Below are 23,434 nucleotides of genomic sequence, written 5' to 3' on the forward strand. Positions count from 1 at the left end.
CACTCAAGCCTTCTACATCATTTCTCTAGTGAGCTACGGTTGAATTCGGTTCCATTCTCACTGAATTGGAAGGAAGGGTGCACTCTCGGGATCAGGTGATTGATTCACTCAAGCCCTTCCCCAGGGTCCTAAGCAACCGTGGAGCAGACCCTCACCTTCCCAGGTCTGCCCATGGCAGCCACGCCCTTTCAAGGACCCCCTCGTTCTGTACTACTTACGGCTCACGAAGGAAGCAGAGAAGCCCTGAGCCGGGGCCTCCTGAGACTGGAACACGGCCGTGAAGACGTTTCTGGGCGTGGTGATGGGCCTCGGGGCCACGTTCCCGCAGCTCGTGGCTAACAGGGTCTGGCTGGACTCCTGAGTGTCCCCCCACACCTAACAGAGCCAGAAACAGGACTTAATGCCCCAGGCTTTCCCTAGTCAATGGTTAAATGTGCCCAGGCTGGAACACGACGGGCACTCAGATGTATAGAGACTGAAACATAATGGTAAATAAAACAAATGCATATCTGCAGTATTTTCTTTTGTGAACCATTAAAGCTTTTTTTTTTTTTTTTTTAAATAGCACAGCCCATTCTTGACTCTTCCAAGGAGACTGTGCTCATTTTTGTGTAGCTAGGCCATTTCCTCTTGCATACTTCTAGTTGACCTGATTTAGCTGAACTTGCCCAATGCCCAACTAAGGATTACCTAGCCCAAGAAGGCAAGAAGGGCATTGGGCTTGGATTGGTCTTACTTGACTACTCAACATTTCCTTCACATTGAATCACTCATTCTAAACTTATCACTTGCAGGAATGTTCCTTGAACAGAGCCATAACACATCAAGCCGTTATAGACATTTCTATTAGCAAATTGGCCCAGAGGAAGAAGTGTGAGGGAGACCAAATGCAGAGCACAGATTTACTATCAGCTCTTCAAGGTCATATCATTTCAAGTGAGTTTCAAACACTGCATATCCTGCTGTTAGTCAGCTTACTGAAGTCAGATTATATTCGCCATGTATGAGATATGGGAGGTGCATGGGGCTGGAACTACTGAGAACAAGAGTGAGGATATTCTGCCAAATATCTAAGATCAAAATAAGCATTAGGAAAGAAATGTACACCCACATTTTTCCTAACATCCCCTTTATGTCCTCCCACTCCCTGCCCTTAACTATCCAGGGAAACACTATACAGAAGTTTTCTACCCACCTTCTGTACCGTATGTATTTTTAACTCTGTGAAATTATAAACATGATTTACTGAGAGATCTGCATATACTCTTTTACAAACATCACTGAAAAGGAAAAATGATCAGAGCTAAAACTTTTATGAAAGCATCTCAACTTCTTCAATAAGGAACTTCAAGAATCCTCAAAGGTGTATGCTTTCCTGAAGTCATTAATTATGGATCTGACATCTCTACCTTTTGGCCCAGAACATAAGTTTTATCATGATAATAATGGTAAGGAGTTATTAAATATTCATTGCTGCTGTGTCAGTCAAGATCTCATTTCATTGCCTCTATGACCTAGAACTCTTAAATATTAGATCTACAAAATGTTACAAAACTGGCAGAAATTTTCTGACTTTTCTTAAGGTTTGTACAATTCAGCCTGGCTGCATGTGATATTTTATCACTCAAGTGATTTTTTTAAAAAATTATGTTTATTGAGTACCTGCAGATTCACATGCAGTTGTAAGACATAGAGGAATCCCTGGCACACATTTCCCAGTTTCCTCTAATACTGACATCTTGTAAAACTATAATTAATATCACAACCAGGAGGTGGACTTGATACAGTCCACCTGTCTTTCTCAATTTCCCAGTGTCACTTGTATTCACGCATGTGTGTGTGCACATTTGGTTATACACCAGTTTAGACAGTAAGTCCCCTACACACGAACCTTCAAGTTGTGAACTTTTAAAGAGCGAATGTGTGTTCACATGTCCAATCACATAGGTCAGTTCACATGTCCAGCATACATTGTCATTTGCCTGTATCCTCTACAAGCGGTTGTGCCTTCATGTATTTTACTGTAGAGTACTATATAGAGTGTAGTAGTGCAGCATCTTTATTTCAAAGTCCAGGATGTCCAGAAGCAAGCGTAAAAGCAGTGGTGATGTAGTTGACTATTGTACTTTTCAAGGTACTGTACTGTAAGATTCAGTTCAGTTCAGTCACTCAGTCATGTCCGGCTGTTTGCAACCCCATGGACTGCAGCACACCAAGCCTCCATGTCCATCACCAGCTCCCAGAGTTTACCCAAACTCATGCCCATTGAGTCAGTGATGCCATCCAACCATCTCATCCTCTGTTGTCCCCTTCTCCTCCCACCTTCAATCTTTCGCAGCATCAGGGTCTTTTCAAATTAGTCAGCTCTTCGTACCAGGTGGTCAAGTATTGGAGCTTCCACTTCAACATCAATCCTTCCAATGAACACTCAGGACTGATCTCCTTTAGGATGGACTGTTTGGATCTCCTTGCAGTCCAAGGGACTCTCAAGAGTCTTCTCCAACACCACAGTTCAAAAGCATCAATTCTTCAGCGCTCAGCTTTCTTTATAGTCCAACTCTCACATCCATACATGACTACTGGAAAAACCATAGCCTTGACTAGATGGACCTTTGTTGTCAAAGTAATGTCTCTGCTTTAAAGATGTTTATTTTTTGTTTGTTTTTTTATGTATTATTTGTGTGAAAAGTTTTATAAACCTAATACATGACAGTACTATATAGCCGATTGTATTAGCTGGGTACCTAGGCTAACTGTTGGACCAATTAAGAAATTCTTCGGTGCTCAATTTCCTTTATGGTCCAATGAGCATCGAAGAATTGATGCTTTTGAACAGTGGTGCTGGAGAAGACTCTTGAGAGTCCCTTGGACTGCAAGGATATCAAACCAGTCCATCCTAAAAGAAATCAGTCTTGAATATTCATTGGAAGGACTGATGCTGAAGCTGAAGCTCCAATACTTGGGCCACCTGGTGCAAAGAACTGACTCACTGGAAAAGACCCTGATGCTGGGAAAGATGGAAGGCGGGAGGAGAAGAGACGACAGAGGATGAGATGGCTGGATGGCATCACTGACTCGATGGACATGAGCTTGAGTAAGCTCCAGGAGTTGGTGATGGACAGGGAAGCCTGGCGTGCTGCAGTTCATGGGGTTATGAGAAGTCGGACATGACTGAGTGTCTGAACTGAACTGTAATGAATGAACAAATTGGACCTATAAACACACTCTTCAGATGGAACTCATTCATACATAGGGGACTTACTGTACCATCACCTTCAAGATACTGAGCAGCTCCAACTCCAAGGCTCCCCAGAGCTGCCACTTCTACTCATTGAGTAGTTTTTATATTCCAAGTATTGAGTACTATATATGTTATTGTATCATATCACCTCTAATGCTAAAAACATTCCTACTAAAGTAGGAGTTATTCTCTTCATTTTACAGTTGAGTGATTTAAAACCCAGATGTTTACTTGGCTCAGAGAGGAACATGCAGGCGGTAAATGCAAGGGAGGTGGAGTCCAGGCCAATGTTCTTTCCACTAAAAGGTGTACAGGCCCTCAGAGACAGAACATATAAGATCCAAAAAAGCGTTTTTTTAAATTCCCAGTGGTTGAGGTTTCTCACTTTTTCATTCAAGAAATCCAAGCAGTGAAATTGTCCTTCTCCTACTTTGAGAGCAATGAGTCATTTCTAATCTAAACGTTTACGTTCCTGAAACCAGCTTGGCTCCCATTAAATACACAAGCACACTGACCTTCACAAAGCTGTTCTGACACTGTCCATCCCCACTGGGGATGAGGAAGTTGTTGTCAAAGCTGATCTCCAAGTGTTTACTTTGGTGTGTAATGACTGTCCAGGAACATCTGCTGTTCTCGGGAAAATTCTGAGGCCAGTGAGGGGATCTGATTGTACCATTGTTCAAATGAAGTACTCCACCACAGCCTGAAAAATTGTCATGGAAATAGTCATCACCTTGTGAAGAATGTAACAATTTTGGTAAACCCAAGGCTTCTGGAGAAGACACATTTCTAAATGAGATGTCAGGGCATCTCTCCTTACATATGAGTCTCTGACCCTTGGGGCAGGTCCACAGCAAGGACTGTCAGCAAATGTAAGGTCAGTGAAGTCACAGGAACCTTCAGTTGTTACTGTTTGGTTACCCCTGTACTGAACTCACCTGATCCCATTAGTCCATGCCAAAAAGAGAATAGACTTCCACTCTGTCATCAAACAAGAGCAATAATTTTTACTCCCCTTGAGGCTCTGGTGGATTAATATTTGTGGCCCAACAATCTCAAGCTTTGTTTTTTACTGCCACAAACACATGAGAGTGCAAGTCTATACTTATTTGCAATTTTACTCTAATATACATATGTAACATGTAATTTTAATCTAACTTAAACAGGACAAAACGATTTTGAGGAGGGGAAAACTTTTCATTAAGCAACCTGGTTCATTCACACTGAAATGCCAATGGATGAAAATTACATTACAGGGATTAAAAGAAAGAAAAACCTAGAATTATTTTGTAATATTTAAAATATGTTCTTAAGAGACAATGAAAGAAAAATATGTGAACTTAAAACAAAATGAAGTTAGAGTTTTCTTTGTATCTTTTGCTTTTAAACCCTAGGGAAACTAGGGGTTCATCTCAAACACCCTTCCGAGTCCAACAGCAACCAGTGGGTTACTGAGGGACAGTTTGAATCAAAGCTCTTTTCCACAAAGAGCTTCCTAATCACCCCCTGACTCTTCTAGAAATAACTGTCCTCTTTGATATTCCAAGGCTATGATGGGATCCTAACAAAAGTATCCAATGCAAATCTTACATTTTCTGAGGATTTCCATGAAGTTCATAGTTTGCAGGTACAACAATTAATCCTTTGAAATCAGATCTGTTATGTTTTGCCCTGTACAGAGCATTCATTCTAAATCACAAATGTTATCTTGTCACTTTGCTGCTCAAAACTCTTCAACTAGCTCCCCATTGCTTGAGGGGTAATTCAGAAGCCAAGGCTCTTCAGGATGCGGTGGTAGTGGTTTAGTCTCTAAGTTGCGTCCGACTCGCGACCCCATAGACTGTAGCCCACAAGGCTCCTCTGTCCATGGGATTCTCCAAGCAAGAATAGTGGAGTGGGTTGCCATTTCCTTTTCCAGGAGATCTTTAGGACATGGATGACAGCTTTTCCTGACCTCAACTCACCACTCTGCATCCTGCCTCCAAGCTCAGAATACTTTAAACTACTTGTGATTCCAGCACAGATTTTCTATTACTTGTGATTCCCAAGCTGTGCCATGGCCTTTTGCCTATGGAGGCAACATAGTAGAAGTATTTAAATCAAAGTTTCTGGGCTCTGCTGTCTTTACTCAAATCTCAAATCTTCTGATTATCAGCTACACGACTTGGGCAGTTTATCAACCCATTTATCCTGCTTCCACCCATGCAAGTGGAGAAAATGTAGATCGATAGTGTGTCTTCCTTAGAAGGTTGTTACATGAGATGACATGTGTAGCATAAAAATTTAGAATTGATTCTGAAAGATTAGGTACAAAATATAGACTTGTTGGATTAGTTAGTAAATTTTAAAACTACATTGATGACAAAAGACAGTAAGTGCAGACAGTATTTCTTTTACCTAAAGTCTCTGAGCTCCATGTAGCATAAAATCCACCATGTTGTATCGAATGGTCTGTATTAAAAATCACCACCAGCTGGTTGGAACCTGACTGGATCGTCCCTGGATTTAAAATTCCACAGTAGTGTCCTATGATGGGTGATCCAGGAGAACCACCGTTCCTCACAGTGACCGAGTCCCAGGCACAGTTTTCATGGGCTTCAACGTCAAAATCACTGAATGTCAGCTGCAGGAGAAAAGAGAAGAAATGAGAAGACACTCTGAGTTGTAAATGAGCCTGTCTATGTAGAGTTAGACTGAAGTTCTTCTGCATCCTTTCATTTTAATTTATATAATTTTGTATTTACATATCTTCTTTCATTCTCCTTGCCCTTCTCTACTTTTTCTTATGGAAGTTTCTCTTGGAAATTTTGAGAGTGAATATTTCTCCCAGAATGGGAGTCATTAGGATCATATTCAGTCCCCTGGGCTGGGATGGCAGCTTATATTAAGAACATGAAAGCATCTCTATTCCAGATGGAGAATGGTCTTCTACAGAAAGCTTCTCCTGTGCTTGAAAAAGAATGGAATATATTTCATCCTTCATTAATTGTAAATGTGTAGATGTCAATGAATGTACTCCAATCAGAGAATTTTAGGGAGAAAATGATTTGATGGCAGAATTAAAGCCTATTCTAATCACTTGCTTATTAAAAAAAAAAAAAAAAACTCTGTCTCCACCCAGGACACAGTACTTTTATTGTAGTTTCAGAAGTATTGATATTTCACCCACTCATTAGTACTCACATTGATGGTGTGGCCTTGTGGGGCTTCCAACAGCCAAGAACAGTGGGTCAAGCTGTCATACGCAGCTGGATAGTTGGGGCTTGAGATCACTCCACTGTCACCTATCTGTATTCCACCACAGTCTGAAATTAGATTTGTAAACTTCTCAATAAGATAGGAAAAAACCCACAAAATTCTGTAAAGCCAAAGTAAATACTGCTTATAGCCACTGTACTTTATGATTTTTAAAAAGGGGCAATAAATGGATAAATAGATGAAATTAGATGAAAGCAAAGTAAAAGTGAAAGTAAAAAGTAAAAAGATGGAAGATTAGAAACAAACAGAATCTTATATAGTGTTAATTAGATGGAATCACACAATGAAGGTGGGCTCAAGTTTGATACAAAGGAGAAGGAAGATGTATGAACCAAAAATGGTAAAAACTTGGATGAGCATAGAATAAATGCAATAAATGCGCCTGACAACAAATGCACTAGGGACAATGTAAAGAACACTGGCTTTCTCAAAAACACTCAGCCCATGAAAACACATGTAAGCTTGAAGAATATGACCAGTACCATAACTAAACATTTTGTCATTTGACAATAAACACACATATTGTAGTCAGCTATCAGAGTATACATTAGCACAGAAAGTTGAAGAAGTTAGAAAAAAATTTTCTAATTTACAAAAATACATTTTGAAAGCATAGTATGGTATGATGTTCCACAGAAATAGTAATGCTTCCAGATATCTGATGCTTTTCTTTCAATCTGATGAAGAAGAACCAATTGGCAACCTGGTTGACTGAGTGGATAAGAAATCTCACTCCTTTCCTCAGTCAACTGTTTGCTTATAAGAACTGGCTATATTGTCTGCCCTGGAGAAAGTTACACGTGCCCTTGAAAAGAGCATGTATTCCACTGTTGTTGCTGGAAGTGTTCTGTAGATGTCAGGTTAAGTCGGTTGTTCAGGCCTTATATATCCTTGCTAGTTTTCTGTTTAATTGTGATGCCAAGTAAAACATTATTTTGAGTTGTCTGAAAAAAAAGAACTGGGTAGAAAGTATAAATAAAAATGTCTGATTGACATTACCAATAAAACCAACAAATAAACCTAGAAATAAATCTAACAAAATACATGTAAGATCTTTCTGGAAAATATCATTTACAAATTTATGTATTGTTTTAGCACTAGAGTTGGAGAGCTTATCATCAGTCTTACCTGTAAAGGAATACTGTGCATGGAATCCAACATGTTCTACACGCTCATTGGTGACAAAGTGTATCCATACCTCTGGATAAGGGATAACCAATGGCATTCTAGGTTTTGAAGATCCACAAAGTCTCCATATCAGAAGCCCATCGGCATTATCTGAGCAGAACAACGCACTGAGTGTCATTTATATAACTTACGAAAAATAATTCAACAAATTCAATCAGAATAAGTAATAATAATAAAAAAACATTTCAAGCTATTCACTGATGCACATTTAAATTCTGGTTTAGCAGCAGACATTTCACAAATCCTCTTTCTTTCTTGACTACAAAGGAAAGAGGGCCTCAAACACGGTGAAAAAGAATGGTTTTTTCGGTATGGACCTCTTTATCCTAGGCACCATTTTGCTCCAATTCATGTCTTCATAATTATTTTTTAGCATATATTTAAACAGAGACACAATTGGTAAAAACCTTAAAAACCTAGGGTCTAGCTGTCAACACTGATCCATCTCATTCCGTTTATGGGCAATATTGTCCTCAGCTGGACACATGCAGAATGATGGTTTTGTCTGAACAGTGTTCTTCTGGATGTTACATACAGACATTACCAATGGCATGCTAGGTTTTGAAGATCCACAAAGTCTCCATATCAGAAGCCCATCGGCATTACCTGAGCAGAACAACGCACCGGGTGTCATTTATGTAACTTTCTTTTTGACTCCCTTCATTGGGAGGTCACTGGACTCCAGGCAAAAGGAGAAAGTTGTAGATATGAATGGGAGAACGTGTTCCTTGACTGGACTCACCTACTCGGAACTCAAGGACATCTGATTGACAGTCTTGGTGAGTTTCTAGATAAAAATCCTCAAAATGAATGTAAATGGAGGAGTTGCCCTGATTGGGGTTGCTGAGCATCCACTCGCAGTTTAGGTTTCTTGAATAATTACTGACTCCGTCATAGCCAGGAGAAGTAAAGTTTCCTTTAGGGAAGCTTGTAAGGGAACCACCACACACTGAGGAAACAGAAGGCAACAAAGACTAGTCATCAGACTCACGCCATAGGAGAAGATACACATGTGACAGGAAAAAATAACTATAATAACCACAGCAGTCTTTTTTTTTTTATTGCTTTGATTTGTTTTTCCAGATGAAGTCAGGGTTGTGGGCAAAGGGCTGGCTCATCACACCAACTACAGAAGTTGTTTCTGTGGGTTTAGAAAGATGCACAGAATTAAGCAATTCCTTTATTTCCCTAAAGGTGTAGATTAGGTAAGTGAGGTTTGGCTAAGTCAGTATCTTCTAATATGAGCCCACTGTTCACTAATATTTCATTTAAAGTAATATCCAAATATAATGGTGGCCCTGATGGCTTCTGATTAGGAATCCTCCACTTGACCTGAGAATTGAATTGAATAAAACAGATAATATTTAACACTGGCATTGTGATGAATTTGCTCCTTTTAAAAGGGAATGAATATTCTTTGTATCAATGAAATAAAGTTTTTTTTTAATTCAATTCCAGTCTTCCTAAAGTTTAAAGTTCCTAGATAATAACACCAATCCAGAAAGTAGGAGGATATTTACAGTAGAAAGGCCATTATCTTGCTTAATTTTAAATATCCCATATCATATGTGAACCCCACATTCACGTATGCTGGAAGTCTATATCTGGATAGATGGATGACTCAGAAGCAATACAATCTGTCTTCAGTTGCATTAGTTACCCTCTGGGAGTAAGCTACCTTCCAAGAGATCTCTGTCCTTTTCCAGAACAGAGAACTGACCAAGGGCTTTGGGCCTGGCAGTCGTCTATAATGGTGACACTGCATGGGACTCAGCTGGAAGCTCTCCTAACAGCATTTTTTTAACTTTTCCAATTCACAATAGCAGTTTTCTTTCCAAAACTAGAAGCTTTTGTCTTATTTTTGGGCTTTTTGGTTGGATTTTCTATCTGGTTATGTTTGTCTTTCATGGAAGATTCTAGGTGTAACCCTGATCTCTGAGGGGAACACGGATGACTCCGCTGCTGTTGGCAGCAGCTACAGGGCACTTGCCATGTGGACTGTAACACAGGTGTATTCGTAGCAGCTGCTATTACCTGCATCTTCATTGGATGTGTAGGAGGCAATGAAGCCGCCGTATGGCCTGGACCCGTCCGTGAAATAAACGACCTTCATTGTATTTCCTGAAGATTCGATTTCATTGCTGCCATTCATGCTCCTGCACAGTTTCTCCAGCTGGGGTGAGTTACTTCTAATGCCATTAAATACCTGTTGAGAAAAACAGTTTAACTTTTAGACATAGCCCATCTTACTGAGTATTTCCTAGGAGTTTATGTTCCCAGCCTAGACATGCTTCTTTCTAAGGAAACTCTGAGCTAAAATGAATTATTTCACAATATGGGCACTTGACCCAGGGTCACAAGCCACCGCATCACCCGCAGCGCATTTTGTGCCCTCAGGGTCATTGCACGAAAATGGAAGCATTGCAGTCATGCCCTCCTGCCACATAGTGACAAACAAAAGACTGCTGTGCTCTTTGCAACTGGAATCTGTGCTCAAAATGTAAAGCAGCTATGCTAACATGCTCACGTCTTAGTTCACAGAGTTCACTGGGGAGCAGTTTTTCTTAGCAATGCATCAGGACCTTTGACATCGGCAAAGAGGGTTTACAGGTTAGTCTCTGATGAACTGAAGTATAGAAGAACTCAAATATTTTTAAATGCCTTGAAAAGTGATTTTAAAAAATCAATCTCAATATAATAGTTCTTTCCTAATTACTTATGCATTCAAAGCGTCAACTTTCTTGCAAGTTTGAACTTTTAAAAATGGATTTGAATATTGTGGATGCCAAAATATTAAACAACTCCAGTTATGCACATGGTTATGATAATTGGCAAAATATTCTTCCACTTCTGTCCAAAACCAAGTGGATATCTAGGATAGCTCAAGAAAGATCTAGAAGTAACTAAACAGTAAATGAAAGAGTGAGAGACAGTTCTGCTTTTAAAAAGGATTGGAGTGGCTTACAATTAGGAATAATGAGGCTGAATATGACATTAAGAGCTATGGAAGTGGATACTGTATTCCATACAAAAGCTGTATGCTTTTCTGTCTACTGTAACTGATCATCAAATGTAGCTCTTTGGGGGCTTCTGGTTTAAAGTGTCTTCCAGCTTGTAGGAATGGACCCAACATTTCTTATCATTTATTGAGCACAAACAGCATGCCAGACTCTACTAATAACCCCTTGGATTACCTTATCAAATTAGCAAACTAACCTCTCAGACACAATATATTACCCCTGTTTTCCAGGTTAAGACACCAGAATTCAGAAAGATAATACCACTTGCCGCAGTATAAAGAGCCAGTAATAATAAAACTGGGATTCAAATTATGCCTCTGATTCCAAACCACCAAACAATGCATAGGAAACAGGAGAGAGGTATTTCAATAATTCTAAAAACAGGAATGGGCAACACATTGTCAGAATCAAAAGGTATTATTTGCAACTACAAGGATAATATGTGCAAAACTATGATCAATGGCCTTTGTCTCTTCCCCAGCATCTGCCCTGAGTGTAAAATCATAGTGACTAAGAATTGTGAGGCATCATTTATCATGCAAACCCCTGCTTTTAGGAGGAACAAGACGGCTGTTTCCACATTCCTCCTCTATTCCTCTTTGAACTGAGAAACTAAAACTCTTGGAAAACAGTGAGGTATGAAGTAAGTATGTGAAATTCAGGACATAAAATGCGCTAAAAACAGGAATTCAATGGGGTATTCGGCTCATTATTCTGCACACGGGATGGTGTGGCTTTCCCACTTCTCCATCCGGGCACAGCGTGAGACCCGCAGCTGGTCTGGAGGAATGGTATGCTTAGGTTACTGCATGAGGTATTGTTCTGGAAGTGGCTTGCTCAAAGCCACCCTTGAGCAACCTGTAGATCTCAGGAAGAGTCCCTACCTCCTTCCTTCCTTCCTTTCTTTCTTTCAGTCAAGTTCTCAAGCAAATAAAGGATAAATAGAAGACAAGCCACATCCTGTTGTTTGGAGCAGAATGAAGAGGAAACAACACAAGCATGCAACTCATAAAAAAATGTATTTCAAAGAAAGGAATGTGGACATTGTATTAAAGATTCAGAAATTTATTCTGAAAGTGATTCTTTGATGCTTAACCTCAGGGGTGAGGGGGTGGAGAAGACCTGTAATATGACATTTGTGGTTTCCCCTGTTTAACAATCAGAAACCCCCTTGGTCACCCCCTTCCCACCCCCCAGGACCCCCCCAGCCCCCCAGCCATGAAGCCCAGAAGTTGATGGCTCCAATCACACACAGAGAGCTTCCCATTGCCTTTTAGCACTTAATACTTAAATAGGAATGAAGAGTCAAGGGTCAGTAGACATTTAGGCAAACATCCAATGTAAAAGTCAGAGACCAATGTAATAGGAAAGAGGGACTTGAAGGAGACTGACTCCCAAAAGAGCAATAAAACGTTTCAAAATTATGATTAATATATTTGATATACATAATACAGTCTAAAGAACAAGGATAGAATATAAATAATTACAGATACACATGTACTCAAAAACTTTGTCACCCATGCCTATGTCCTTAGACAGCCACAAGAGCATGAGCCTTACCTCAAAGAGGAAATTAACCAAGAATGGGAAACGCTCATTATCATAAAGCCAGGTATCCTGTCCAGGAGATGCATGAAGAAACTTGCAAATAAGAAGATGAAAGGTAATGTGGGCATGGCAGTAGGAATCAGACTTGCAGCTGATGGGCAAAGGCCCAAGGAAGATATTTCTAAGGAAAATGAATGGAGCCGATAGAAGTGTTTTATCATATAAGGTGGGGATATACACCTGGAGTGTGGAACGTGTGGAAGAATTAGTGACTAAAAAGCCTTTGACTCTGTGGATCACAACAAACTGTGGAAAATTCTTAAAGAGATGGGAATACCAGACCATGACCTGCCTCCTGACAAATCTGTATGCAGGTCCAAAGCAACAGTTAGAACTGGACATGGAACAACAGACTGGTTCCAAATCTGGAAAGGAGTATGTCAAGGCTGTATATTGCCACCCTGCTTATTTAACATATCCAGAGTATATCATGCGAAATGCCGGGCTGGATGAAGCACAAGCTGGAACCAAGACTGCCGGGAGAAATATCAATAACCTCAGATACGAAGATGACACCACCCTTATGGCAGAAAGTGAAAAACAACTAAAGAGCCTCTTGATGAAAGTGAAAGAGGAGAGTGAAAAAGTTGGCTTAAAGCTCAACATTCAGAAAACGAAGATCACGGCATCTGGGCCCATCACTTCATGGGAAATAGATGGGGAAACAGTGGAAACAGTGGCAGACTTTATTTTCTGCAGGCTCCAAAATCACTGCAGATGGTGACTGCAGCCATGAAATTAAAAGACACTTGCTCCCTGGAAGAAAAGCTATGACCAACCTAGACAGCATATTAAAAAGCAGAGACGTTACTTTGCCAACAAAGGTCTGTCTAGTCAAAGCTCTGGTTTTTCCAGTAGTCATGTATGCATGTGAGGGTTGGACTATAAATAAAGCTAAGCACCGAAGAACTGATGTTTTTGAACTGTGGTGTTGGAGAAGACTCTTGAGAGTCCATTGGACTGAAAGGATATCAAATCAGTCCATCCTAAAGGAAATGAGTCCTGAATATTCATTGGAAGGACTGATGCTGAAGTTGAAATTCCAATACTTTGGCCACTTGATGTGAAGAACCAACTCATTGGAAAAAACCCTAATGCTGGGAAAGATTGAAGGTGGGAGGAGAAGGGGACAACAGAGGATGAGGTGGTTTGATGGCATCACCGACTTGATGGACATGAGTTTGAGTAGGCTCCAGGAGTTGGTGATGGACAGGGAGGCCTGGCATGCTGCAGTCCATGGGGTCACAAAGAGTCGGACACAACTGAGCAACTGAACTGAACTGAACATAGAAAACAACACACACACAAAACTATGAAAGTGTAAAACAGTACACAATTATTACTTGGAAAATCAAAAGCAAATGCTACCAGAGCACAATACTTCATTTAAGTGGGACTGATGTTTTCATAGTCATATTAATGTAAACCCTGAGTAACAATTTAAACAAAATCGGTGACAGGAGTATTTGGGGAGGTAGTTGGGGCGGTAATTGAGTTGCGAGTACCCCCATGTACATTTGTGGTGATCCTGGGGTGGTTTTTGAAGACAGTTAAATCCTCATCTTCCACAGTTGGATGTGGATAATGTCTAAGACAAAAAAAGAGAAAAAGTAGGAGCATAGGAATATTATTTTGAAATAATGACATAAATATCAAAAGATGTAGCTGAAAGAGTAGAAAAGGGTGCCTTTGGCATTTATTATTCGGAGATGGGGAAATGACAAGCAGGACATGATTTAGAATTTGTGGTTGATGCTGTACATTTTCTTTTATTATTTGAGCTTTGAAACTATGATTCTTCTAATTATCTTTCCTGTAGGGCATGTGAATACTCTGCTGGTAAGATTTCTAATGATTATGTTTCAATATGATCTCAAAGGAAAAAAGACTTTTAGCATAAACCTCAAAATTTTAGTAATGGTTGTGTGGGATTCCAAGTATTTTTATGTTTTTTTATTTTCTCAGCTCTATAAAAATTATTCGATAGCATTCACTGTATTTATATTGAGAAAAAATTGATGAAAATTAGTATAGAAATGAATTTCTGTCACCTAAGTACATAAGAAAATGCTTCAAAATATGGTATAGTGGGAGTGGTTAAATTTTTTTCTACTTCATTCTTGTTTCTGTATTATTCCTTCAACAAGAGGAAGAATGTTCCTTCAAAAATAAGCAAGCTTGGTCCAAAATTTCCTGGCTTTCAAATAAGAGAAAAGACGCTGGGCTCCATAATTCTCAATATTTGACAGAAGACAACATTTTGGTCCTTCAGATATTAGATCTAAGAAGCAAAATCTGAAGTTTGAATATGATTATTTTAGGGCGATACAAACAGAGTAACATACAGCGATGTTTCATATTTTTGAAATTCACTATCCAGCAGGAGACAATGAAATGAAAACACAGGTGGCTCATTTTTAAAAAGGAACGTGACAGTCCTTTAACTATTGATTGATTCAGCAACTGCTGTGTTTGTTATGAGTGAGGCACTGGGGATTCATCAGGGAACGAAGCTAAGTGCACGTCCCTGTGAGCTGCGCTTACATTCTAGTCTGGGCAGCAGACAATATACAAACAAATAAATACGTGGACTGTGAGCTGTTGTGAAGTGCTGTGAAACCAGTAATGCAAGAAAAGGGCCAGGCCAGAGTGGGGTGGGGTCTATTTAATGAAGGTACTTAGGGAAGGCTTCTCAGATCTAGTCATCTGAGCAGACCCCTGAATGGACCAAGGGCGTGAACGAGCGAGAAGGAGCATTCCAGGCAGAGGCAACAGTACATGGGAAGCGGTTACACAGACATGGTAGCCCAAATCAAGGAGCAGAAAGGAGGCCAGGGTGGCTGGAGAGGAGGGGAATTTGAAATAAGAACATGGATAAGAGAAGGAAGGGGCAGCAGATAACGTACAGCCAGTTGGGCCATCGTGAAGACTATGGATTTCCCTCCAAGTGAGATAAAAGGTCATTAGATGATTTTCAAGGAAAGCAACATGGCCTGATTTAGGTTTAAACTCATCACACGGGCTGCTGTGTTGAGATGCAGAGAGACAAGGGTGAAAGTAGGGAGACCAAGTGGAAGTTATTGAAATAAATCTGAATGAGTAGTGACGGTGGTGGTTGTGGATGTAAGGAGAAGTAGTTAGTTTCTGGATTTCTTATAAAGACGCAGCGAACAAGACTTGCTTATGGATGCAGTATAAGGTGAGAGAGAAAGGACTTTAAAACAGACATCAAGGCTTTGGACCTGAGCAACCACAAGTCTAGAACAGTTATTTAGTGAGATAACAAAGAGTGGAGAAAGGGAAAGTTGGGTGGAGAAATATACTAATATTCATCTATAGTTAATATAGTATCCATACCTATATGTGTCATTTCACAGTTTACACTCAGGGACTTCATTTGCTTTCTTAATCTCAAAGCTGGGCTTGGCAACCTCAGGACATCTGCCAGCAAACAATAATTAGGCAGGACCACCCATCTGCTTAAAACTTTTGGTGGTGGCTTGTTCTTTCGCTCTAGTCCCAGTTAGTTATTTGCTACCCAAAGTCCTAACTTTTCTGTTTACGCAGGTTTTCCATATGTAATGATCATTTGCTTTAAAATTTATCCTGCCCATGACCCTGACATAGGCTGAGATAACTGTCTCCTAAAACAGCTTTTACAAATATTTTGGCCAACATTTATTGTGACTTTGTTTTATCTAAAACACTTAGAACTTGTGTGAGATACAGTTGCACGCAGGGGAATATTCCTGACCTAGTTTTCTGACTGTGATTTACGGGGTCAATAAGCTCCTTAAACAATGGACTATAACATCCCTGGCTGCATGGGACACTTACTGTCACATGCTCACTGCTGCACCATGGATGGGCTTCCAGCCTCAGGCTGTCAAAGGTGAGGGTGACCCTCCTCCCTTCCTGCACGGTGATTCTCCACTCACACATCCAGCCATGAGGGTTAGGGCTCCGGTAGTTGGGAGAAGTGAATGTTCCAGAGGGGCCCTGGAGATCCCCACCACACGCTGAAGGGAAAACAAAACAAAAACAAGAGAACTTCCAATCTGATCCCATAAAGAATGTTCTCAAAAATAAAGCATTTTTTTAAATTGCCCCACTGGACAAAATTATTGCTCTTATTTATTACTGTAAGTATGCGAGGGCTGTTTCTGATATTTAATACTTAATCTCTGCTTCCATGGATCATAGGGCTTCCCTGGTGGCTCAGCTGGTAAAGAACCCGCCTGCAATGCGGGAGACCTGGGTTTGATCCCTGGGTCGGGAAGATCCCCTGGAGAAGGGAATGGCAACCTACTCCAGTATTCTTGCCTGGAGAATTCCATGGACAGAGGAGCCTGGTGGGCTACAGTCCATGGGGTCACAGAGAGTTGGACATGACTGAGCAACTAACACTTTCATTTTCTTTCATAGATTATATTGATAGTTCACTGGCAGCTGTTTGTCATCATGACTGAAGAACTATGAGAGACCAGTAAGCGCAGTAACCATCAGAGTCTGAAAGCAGAAGGCTAAATGATCATCCAGTTTTTTCATGACAAGGTTTTTATTTCACCTGAGCTTGTCAGGGAGTTTGGAACACAAATTCTAAATGACTGGAGCAATAAAGGACTGGCCTTCTTCAGATGAGATGTGGTGAAGGCCCTTGCCTCCTCACACCCTCTCAGCATTAGATCCTTTGTAGCACTGATTGCATTTGTGACTTTTCATTTATTGGTGTGACTATCTGATTACTGTCTACCTCCCGCTAGGCTACTGAGGTTCAAGGAGCCATGGGCCATGGTGTCTTGTCCAGCTTATTTAACACCAGTGCCTAAGTAGAGTGTTTATTCAGTATAGCAGCTCAGAAACATATTAATATGTATTATAGTAATACATATTATTGGATTGGCAAAAAAAAAAATTCATTCATTTTTTCCCATAATGGCTTACAGAAAAACACAAATGAACTTTTTGGCCAACCTATTATTTATATATATGTAACATGATATATGTGCATGTGTGTGTGTGTATTTTTTTAATGAATCAACAGACTTACCTTCCAAGCTGGAGTCAAACCGTAGTCTGAATCCTGAGGCAGAGACAGAGCCGTCCGTGACAAACCTGACCAAAGCAACATTGCTGGAAGTGTCCATGCTGCTGGGAATGCTGCTTCCACAGTATCTGCCCAATAAGGTGCCTGTGAGAGTGAAATAAGTATGAAGCATGTATAAGTCCGGGCGTTGATTTCACTTAACCTCTACTTGAGATACTTGGCATTCCCAAAGAAAATAATAATAGATTAGACCCTGCCCAGGAAGAAATGGTGACCTCTGGCAAGAGAAGTAGGTCAAACAAGAATACAAATTGATACATTCAAATATATGAAGATGAGCGACAAAAACAGCAACCAGGTAGAACCAAGAGCATCAGCACAGCGAGGAAGCTTGGCTCAGTTGGTTGTGAAATGGTCCAAGGAGACAGAGTGGGAAGCATCCATCTCATATTATTTCCACGGTGTATCACCCTTTTTTAAAATTAAAAAAAAAATGGTTTTGGTTGTGCTGGGTCTTCATTATGGCACAGGCTCCTCTAGTTCCACTCCTAATGTGCGGGCTTAGTAGTTGTGCCATACAGGTTTAGTTGCTCCGTGGCATGTGGGATCTTAAATTCCTGACCAGGGATCAAACTCATGTCCTCTGCATTGCAAGGCAAATTCTTAAACACTGGACCACCAGAGAAGTCCCAGTATATTCTCCTTTCCTCTCCTTCCCTTACAGGATGCCCCTCAAATATCTAGCTGTGGCCCCGGAAAGTCCCCTGGAAGAGGGTGCCTTCCCACACAGTGCTCTCTCAGTGTGGTCCCAGGATAAGCTCTACAATGACCCCTGGGCTTTGGACACCACTGTTTCTTGGGTAAGAAATAAGCAAGAGAAATGCTGAACAGTCCATAGCTAACTGATCTGCACTTCTTTGTAAGAAACAAACTCTTTCCTTTCTTGGAAATGAGGGTATTTCAGAGGCTGAATGAGTAACAGGTGAAAACAGACACCTCCCAAAAGACAGCAGACATATTTCACTGACCAGATGTATGGTTTTCCCAGATTTCCACAAAGTCTCGTTCACAGCCAGATGAATTCTGAAGGTTGAAGCCTTCAAAGTGGATGGTGAGATAGTGTCCCAAGGGTCCCCGGAGACGCCACTCACAGAATAAGTCGTCTGTGTATGGCTGTGTTGGGTATCCGTTGCTCTCGATGACACCGCTTTGCCCTGTCACTGCTCCCCCACACGGGGCTGTAGAAAAAGAGCAATATGCTCTTAATGGTTTCTTTGAAATTTAACCAGCACATTGAAAAGCTTTTCAGTGCCAAGTGAATATAAACTGAAGTTTTAAAAATGGTGGAAATGTTTAGTTTGTGCTTCCCTTATTATACGAAATCTGCTATCCATGTACAGAGAAATGACACCACAAGTCCAATCTAATAATGGGAAAGGGAAGATGGAAAGACTGCTGAACAGCATATCCTGTGATGTCTCATGAATTCTCTCAGGTCACTGTAAGAGCTACTAACTGCAAGCAGGTTTCTTTCCAGAACTAACTGATAGATTGATAAGAGCTGCCTAGCAGCCTGGGGTGTGATTCTGTAGACTGAGTTCAAGCTCAACTAGAAATGATGCTGTGGTTGATTAGTTATGCCTGTGATTTCTAGTTTATCAGATAAACGTGCTACTGCAGTGATGGGTACCTCGGGGCCTTGAAAATTACTATCCTATTATTTCTTATCAGCTGGATGTGACAGACTGAATTATATACCATTTTCCTCAGGCTATAAAAGACATATGGTATAGGCTAAATATTGTTACAACTAGGCTTTTCGAGTTTTGAGTGTATCTAATATGTTCGGTTTGTGTTCAGACCCATTAGATACTAAATTCTATGTAACTGTGACCATCTTGTAGTGAATCTTCAGGATGCATGTTTATTATTTATTTTTAAAGGAAAGAAATCAAAACACCGAGTGAATGACTTGGTGCTAGAGATTTAGGGGAAAAACATCTCGGATTATCCATTAATGCTGAGGAGGTCAAAGTCATGGTTCTAAAAACTAGCCATCTGATTGCTAAACAGTTTTACTATCTAAAGTAACATTACACATATTTTATGACAAGAGGAAGAAACTAGAATTTAACTGAATATATAAAAATTAAGAGAAAAATAAAAATATTCAAGTATACAAAAAAGTGTTTTAAGATGGAAATTAAAGTAAAAATTTAAATTGATAAATGACTTTGTGGTTTTAAACATTCACATTCCTTACTTATATCATTAAAATAACTGTTAAAATTAGGCAGATAGACTTCTTTAAAAATGGCATGATTTTTAAAAAAGTTTTAATGCAATCATTCTGTCACTACTTTCTTATTGAATAGAAAAATGTCATTACCTATAGAATACTTGGCTTTGAATCCCACATGAGTGGGGCTGTTGTCAGACCGGAACCTCAAATACATCACCTCTCCTGAGGACAACTGACTGATGGGCAGAGATGTCCCACAAAACTTGGAAAGTATCGGTGCGTTTGAATCAGCTCCATCTCGCAACTCAAGGTAATTGGACGTACAGCTAAAGTGGAAAGAAGATTCTGTTTAATTTGTAAAGTCAATGGCTTTGACATATTTTGATAATAAAGACTTCACTTTCTCCAAGGGCATAATAAGATCATTATTTCTGTAGCACCAGATATACATCACAGCATAGACACTACAACAGAGTCTATACAAGTGGTGTGTCACTTTAGAACACTGTCTAATATTTTTCTGAGACATAACACACTCCAGTTTGGAGCTCAAAAAGACAGGTTTTATATTTACCACACTGAAGAATATTTACTCACCTTCCACTTTCTGTTAGCCTTAGAAATGTAAAAGTCATTCTCCAATCAACCCCTTGTTGTATATTTATTTGTTTAGTCACTCAGTCATGTTCAACTCTGCAACTCCACGGATGGTACCCTGCCAGGCTTCTCTGTCCACAGGGTTTCCCAAGCAAAAATACTAGAGTGGGTCGCCACTTCCTTCTCCAGGGGATCTTGCCAACCCAAGGATCGAACCTGCGTATCCTGCATTGGCAGGCAGATTCTTTACCACTGAGCCATCAGGGAAGCTCCAAAATCAACCCCGAGGCATTTCAGAACCCAGGTATTTTGTTTCACATGATGTTATGACACATTTCATGAGACAAAGATGAACTCTGTTGACAGCTCTGTAAACGGAGCTTATGGAGAATCTCAGCCAGAATTCTGTGTCCATAAAAGAGGACAGGTATTTAACCAATCTTTCTTGAGAAAGTCAACCAGCCAATTAATGCTCAGTGAGGGGACAGTGGCATTATATCAAGAGTCCAGAACTGGTAAACAAAAGCTCTCGTACCTAAGCTTTGCACCACACAATCATGCATACAAGTGTATACATGCTTTTGTTAAACTAAGAGAAAAATACAGATCTTTTTTCAATCTCTTTGTGTTTAACATAGTAAGACATAAACTCTTTGGTTTGTAATCTTTAATGATTCTTATTAAACAGAGATTGGGAAATTGGACTGTCCTTATTTCCAGTCCTATTTCTAACCCTGGTGACCCCTGGTGTCACAAATTTCCATTTGTTAAAGAGGCATTTTATCATTTATGACACCGAGTGTGAGGCTGGGCAAATAAATACTTGTCTACCAGAGACACTCTATTTTTCCTGTGGGAGGAAGAAGAGATGACATAAATCTCAGACAGCCGTCCTCCGAGTCTCATGGAGGATGTGCACAGGGTCAGGAGGAATGGTATCTGTTTACATCATCTGCTCAGCTGATGGGAGGGTGACTGGCAGGCAAGGTTTTCAGCTTGAGGTGTTAACATTTCCCTTCCCCACCCCTAGATTTCCTTAGCAGTAAATGCTGCTGAGAAAAGCAGATGGACCAGAACCTACTGTATAGCACAGGGAACTATTTTCAATATCACGTAATAACCTATCATGAAAGAGAATGTAAAAAAAAATATATATATATATAACTGAATCACTTTGCTATACATCTGAAACTAACACAATATTGTAAATGAACTACATTTCCATAAAAACTTTTAGAAAAGACAAAAAAGCAGTAGGAAACTGTTCTCAAATGTGACAGCTAAAAATAAATACCAACTCCGGATAGCAGGAAAGTTAAACAGAGGTGACCTACTTGGGTGTTACTTCGATACTGAACTGGCCTTCAAACTGCAGTCGTATGAGTTTCCCGGGAGGAGCAGCTATAAGCCAAATGCAGTCAGCATGCTGGGGATAATGGTCAGGGTGGTTCGGGGAGGTTACGTATCCAGTAGAATCAGCATTATGGATGTAAATATTGCCCCCACAGGCTGTCAGGAAATACAGGGAAATCAGTCTACAGTCTGGAGAAAGAGGACGCAGGCAATGGCCACCTTCATTTAAAAAAGTCTCTCTCTGTATTTCCGATCTCAATTTCCTTTCATCTGAAATCATCCTCTTCTTTTTAAGCAAATACATTTTGAATTTGCTATCAAGGGAGCTACCACATGTGTTCTTTTTTAATTTGCTAAACCATATATTCTCAGCATAAATTTCACTCCTTCTTAAAGCCAATAAATTATGCAGTGGTTTGGTGGTTTGGACAGTGTGAAACCCTTTGTAAATGTTCAATTAATAAATTAAAATATCAATTAATCTAGTGACAAAGAAAGCATCAAGCACAGGGACACAGAAATCTCATCAACCATATAGAAGGATGTTCTTGGAGGCTGATGGTGTAGAATGAGGCTAATTTGATGCCAAAAGTTGTTCACTGAATAACATGTGTTAAAAGCTGAGAAACAAGAGTGGCAAAGAAGTAGGTGTGGTGGAAAGACAGGGAAGTAGAGCTGACTATAGTTGGGGGAGATGCTTGAATCAGAAAGTTGAGATCAACAAGAGTGATCATATTGCAACCAGTTTTGAAATCTTAAAAGACTTTTAAGTCTAATATTAAGGCAGAAAGATGGGGAAGTGGTGATAACCAATGGTGATAACCATTCTTTCGTGAATAGAGGACCCACAAAGCAATGATAGAATTATAGTGTTTGCAAATAGACCCTTAGTGTATATGAATTCCCACTAAATATTGACTTTGAAAATATAATTCAAGACTGAGTCTACCTGGGTAAAGATGGAAAAGCAGAGTTCTGGGTCTACTTACTAAACACAAGGCACTAGGACTCTGTAAAGTCTCAGGACCTTGTGAAATCCTGACCATTCATAACTCAGCAGCAAAGCTGAGCGTGGAGACAGCAAGGGACAAGAAACTCGCTGCCTGGAAGGTGGTGCTGCTGGTGTCACAAAGCTGTGCTGTTAAAAGCTCCCTCCAAGCACCAGAGTTATGTGCGCTGGGAAGAGAGGAAAGGATGTTCCTGGTGGTCATGGAACCTGCTGGAGGGATGAGATCATTTTCTATGTCAGCTGGTGGATATTTATTTCCTCTCCTCTCCCCATTTCCTTAGAGGAGGAAATTATGCTGATGTTTTAAATTCTCATACTTTCGAGAATGTGCCATAAAACATATGGCTTCATTTAGATGAATATATATTTTGAAATATATCCAGGAATATGAGACTGAGGTCATAGGATTAAACTGAAATTAGAATTATCTCATTTTAAGGGACCAAAGACTCACTCTCTACTGACACTGCTCCCTCTTTTTTCTGAAGCTTGTTTACTTATTTATTCAATTAAATGTTATCTAAAGTAAATGTCACAAAAATCAAATCATTACAGCAGAATTAAATACAATTACCATCAAGTGTAATTAAGTCAGACCATTACTGTACTATATAATTAGATGGGTAATAATAGAATCAAAGGACTATACATTCATCTAAAAAGAAGCATACAAATGATTATAAAACAATGTAATTATCATACTTACAAGGTTTCTGTAACCAAATATAACTTATGACCAGACATTTTATAATGGAAAAGTATAGGGAATTTCAGGGATCACTAAGATCAGCTCAATTTATACTCATGTAAAAGTTCATTCATTTTCTTGTACAATCTAAGCCTCACCTTACTTATCTAGAGAATGGAAACA

The 23,434-nt window shown here is 39.9% G+C and overlaps 1 protein-coding gene across 1 annotated transcript in view; it reads right to left on the reverse strand.

The window, feature by feature from the left end:
* The window catches only part of CUBN (cubilin), a 259,194-nt gene that overhangs the window by 62,056 nt on the left and 173,704 nt on the right, over nt 1–23,434 (reverse strand). The window contains exons 44-55 of the mRNA NM_001192575.1: nt 21,536–21,710; nt 19,752–19,930; nt 18,391–18,600; nt 17,366–17,506; nt 16,153–16,334; nt 9,722–9,893; nt 8,430–8,636; nt 7,628–7,777; nt 6,425–6,546; nt 5,639–5,864; nt 3,757–3,944; nt 219–375 (exon numbers count right to left, since the gene is read on the reverse strand). Coding sequence (NP_001179504.1) covers nt 219–375; nt 3,757–3,944; nt 5,639–5,864; nt 6,425–6,546; nt 7,628–7,777; nt 8,430–8,636; nt 9,722–9,893; nt 16,153–16,334; nt 17,366–17,506; nt 18,391–18,600; nt 19,752–19,930; nt 21,536–21,710 — 2,109 coding nt within the window. The remainder of the gene's footprint in view (nt 1–218; nt 376–3,756; nt 3,945–5,638; nt 5,865–6,424; nt 6,547–7,627; nt 7,778–8,429; nt 8,637–9,721; nt 9,894–16,152; nt 16,335–17,365; nt 17,507–18,390; nt 18,601–19,751; nt 19,931–21,535; nt 21,711–23,434) is intronic.

The sequence above is a fragment of the Bos taurus genome, chromosome 13, assembly GCF_002263795.3.
Source record: "Bos taurus isolate L1 Dominette 01449 registration number 42190680 breed Hereford chromosome 13, ARS-UCD2.0, whole genome shotgun sequence".
Taxonomy (NCBI): domain Eukaryota; kingdom Metazoa; phylum Chordata; class Mammalia; order Artiodactyla; family Bovidae; genus Bos; species Bos taurus.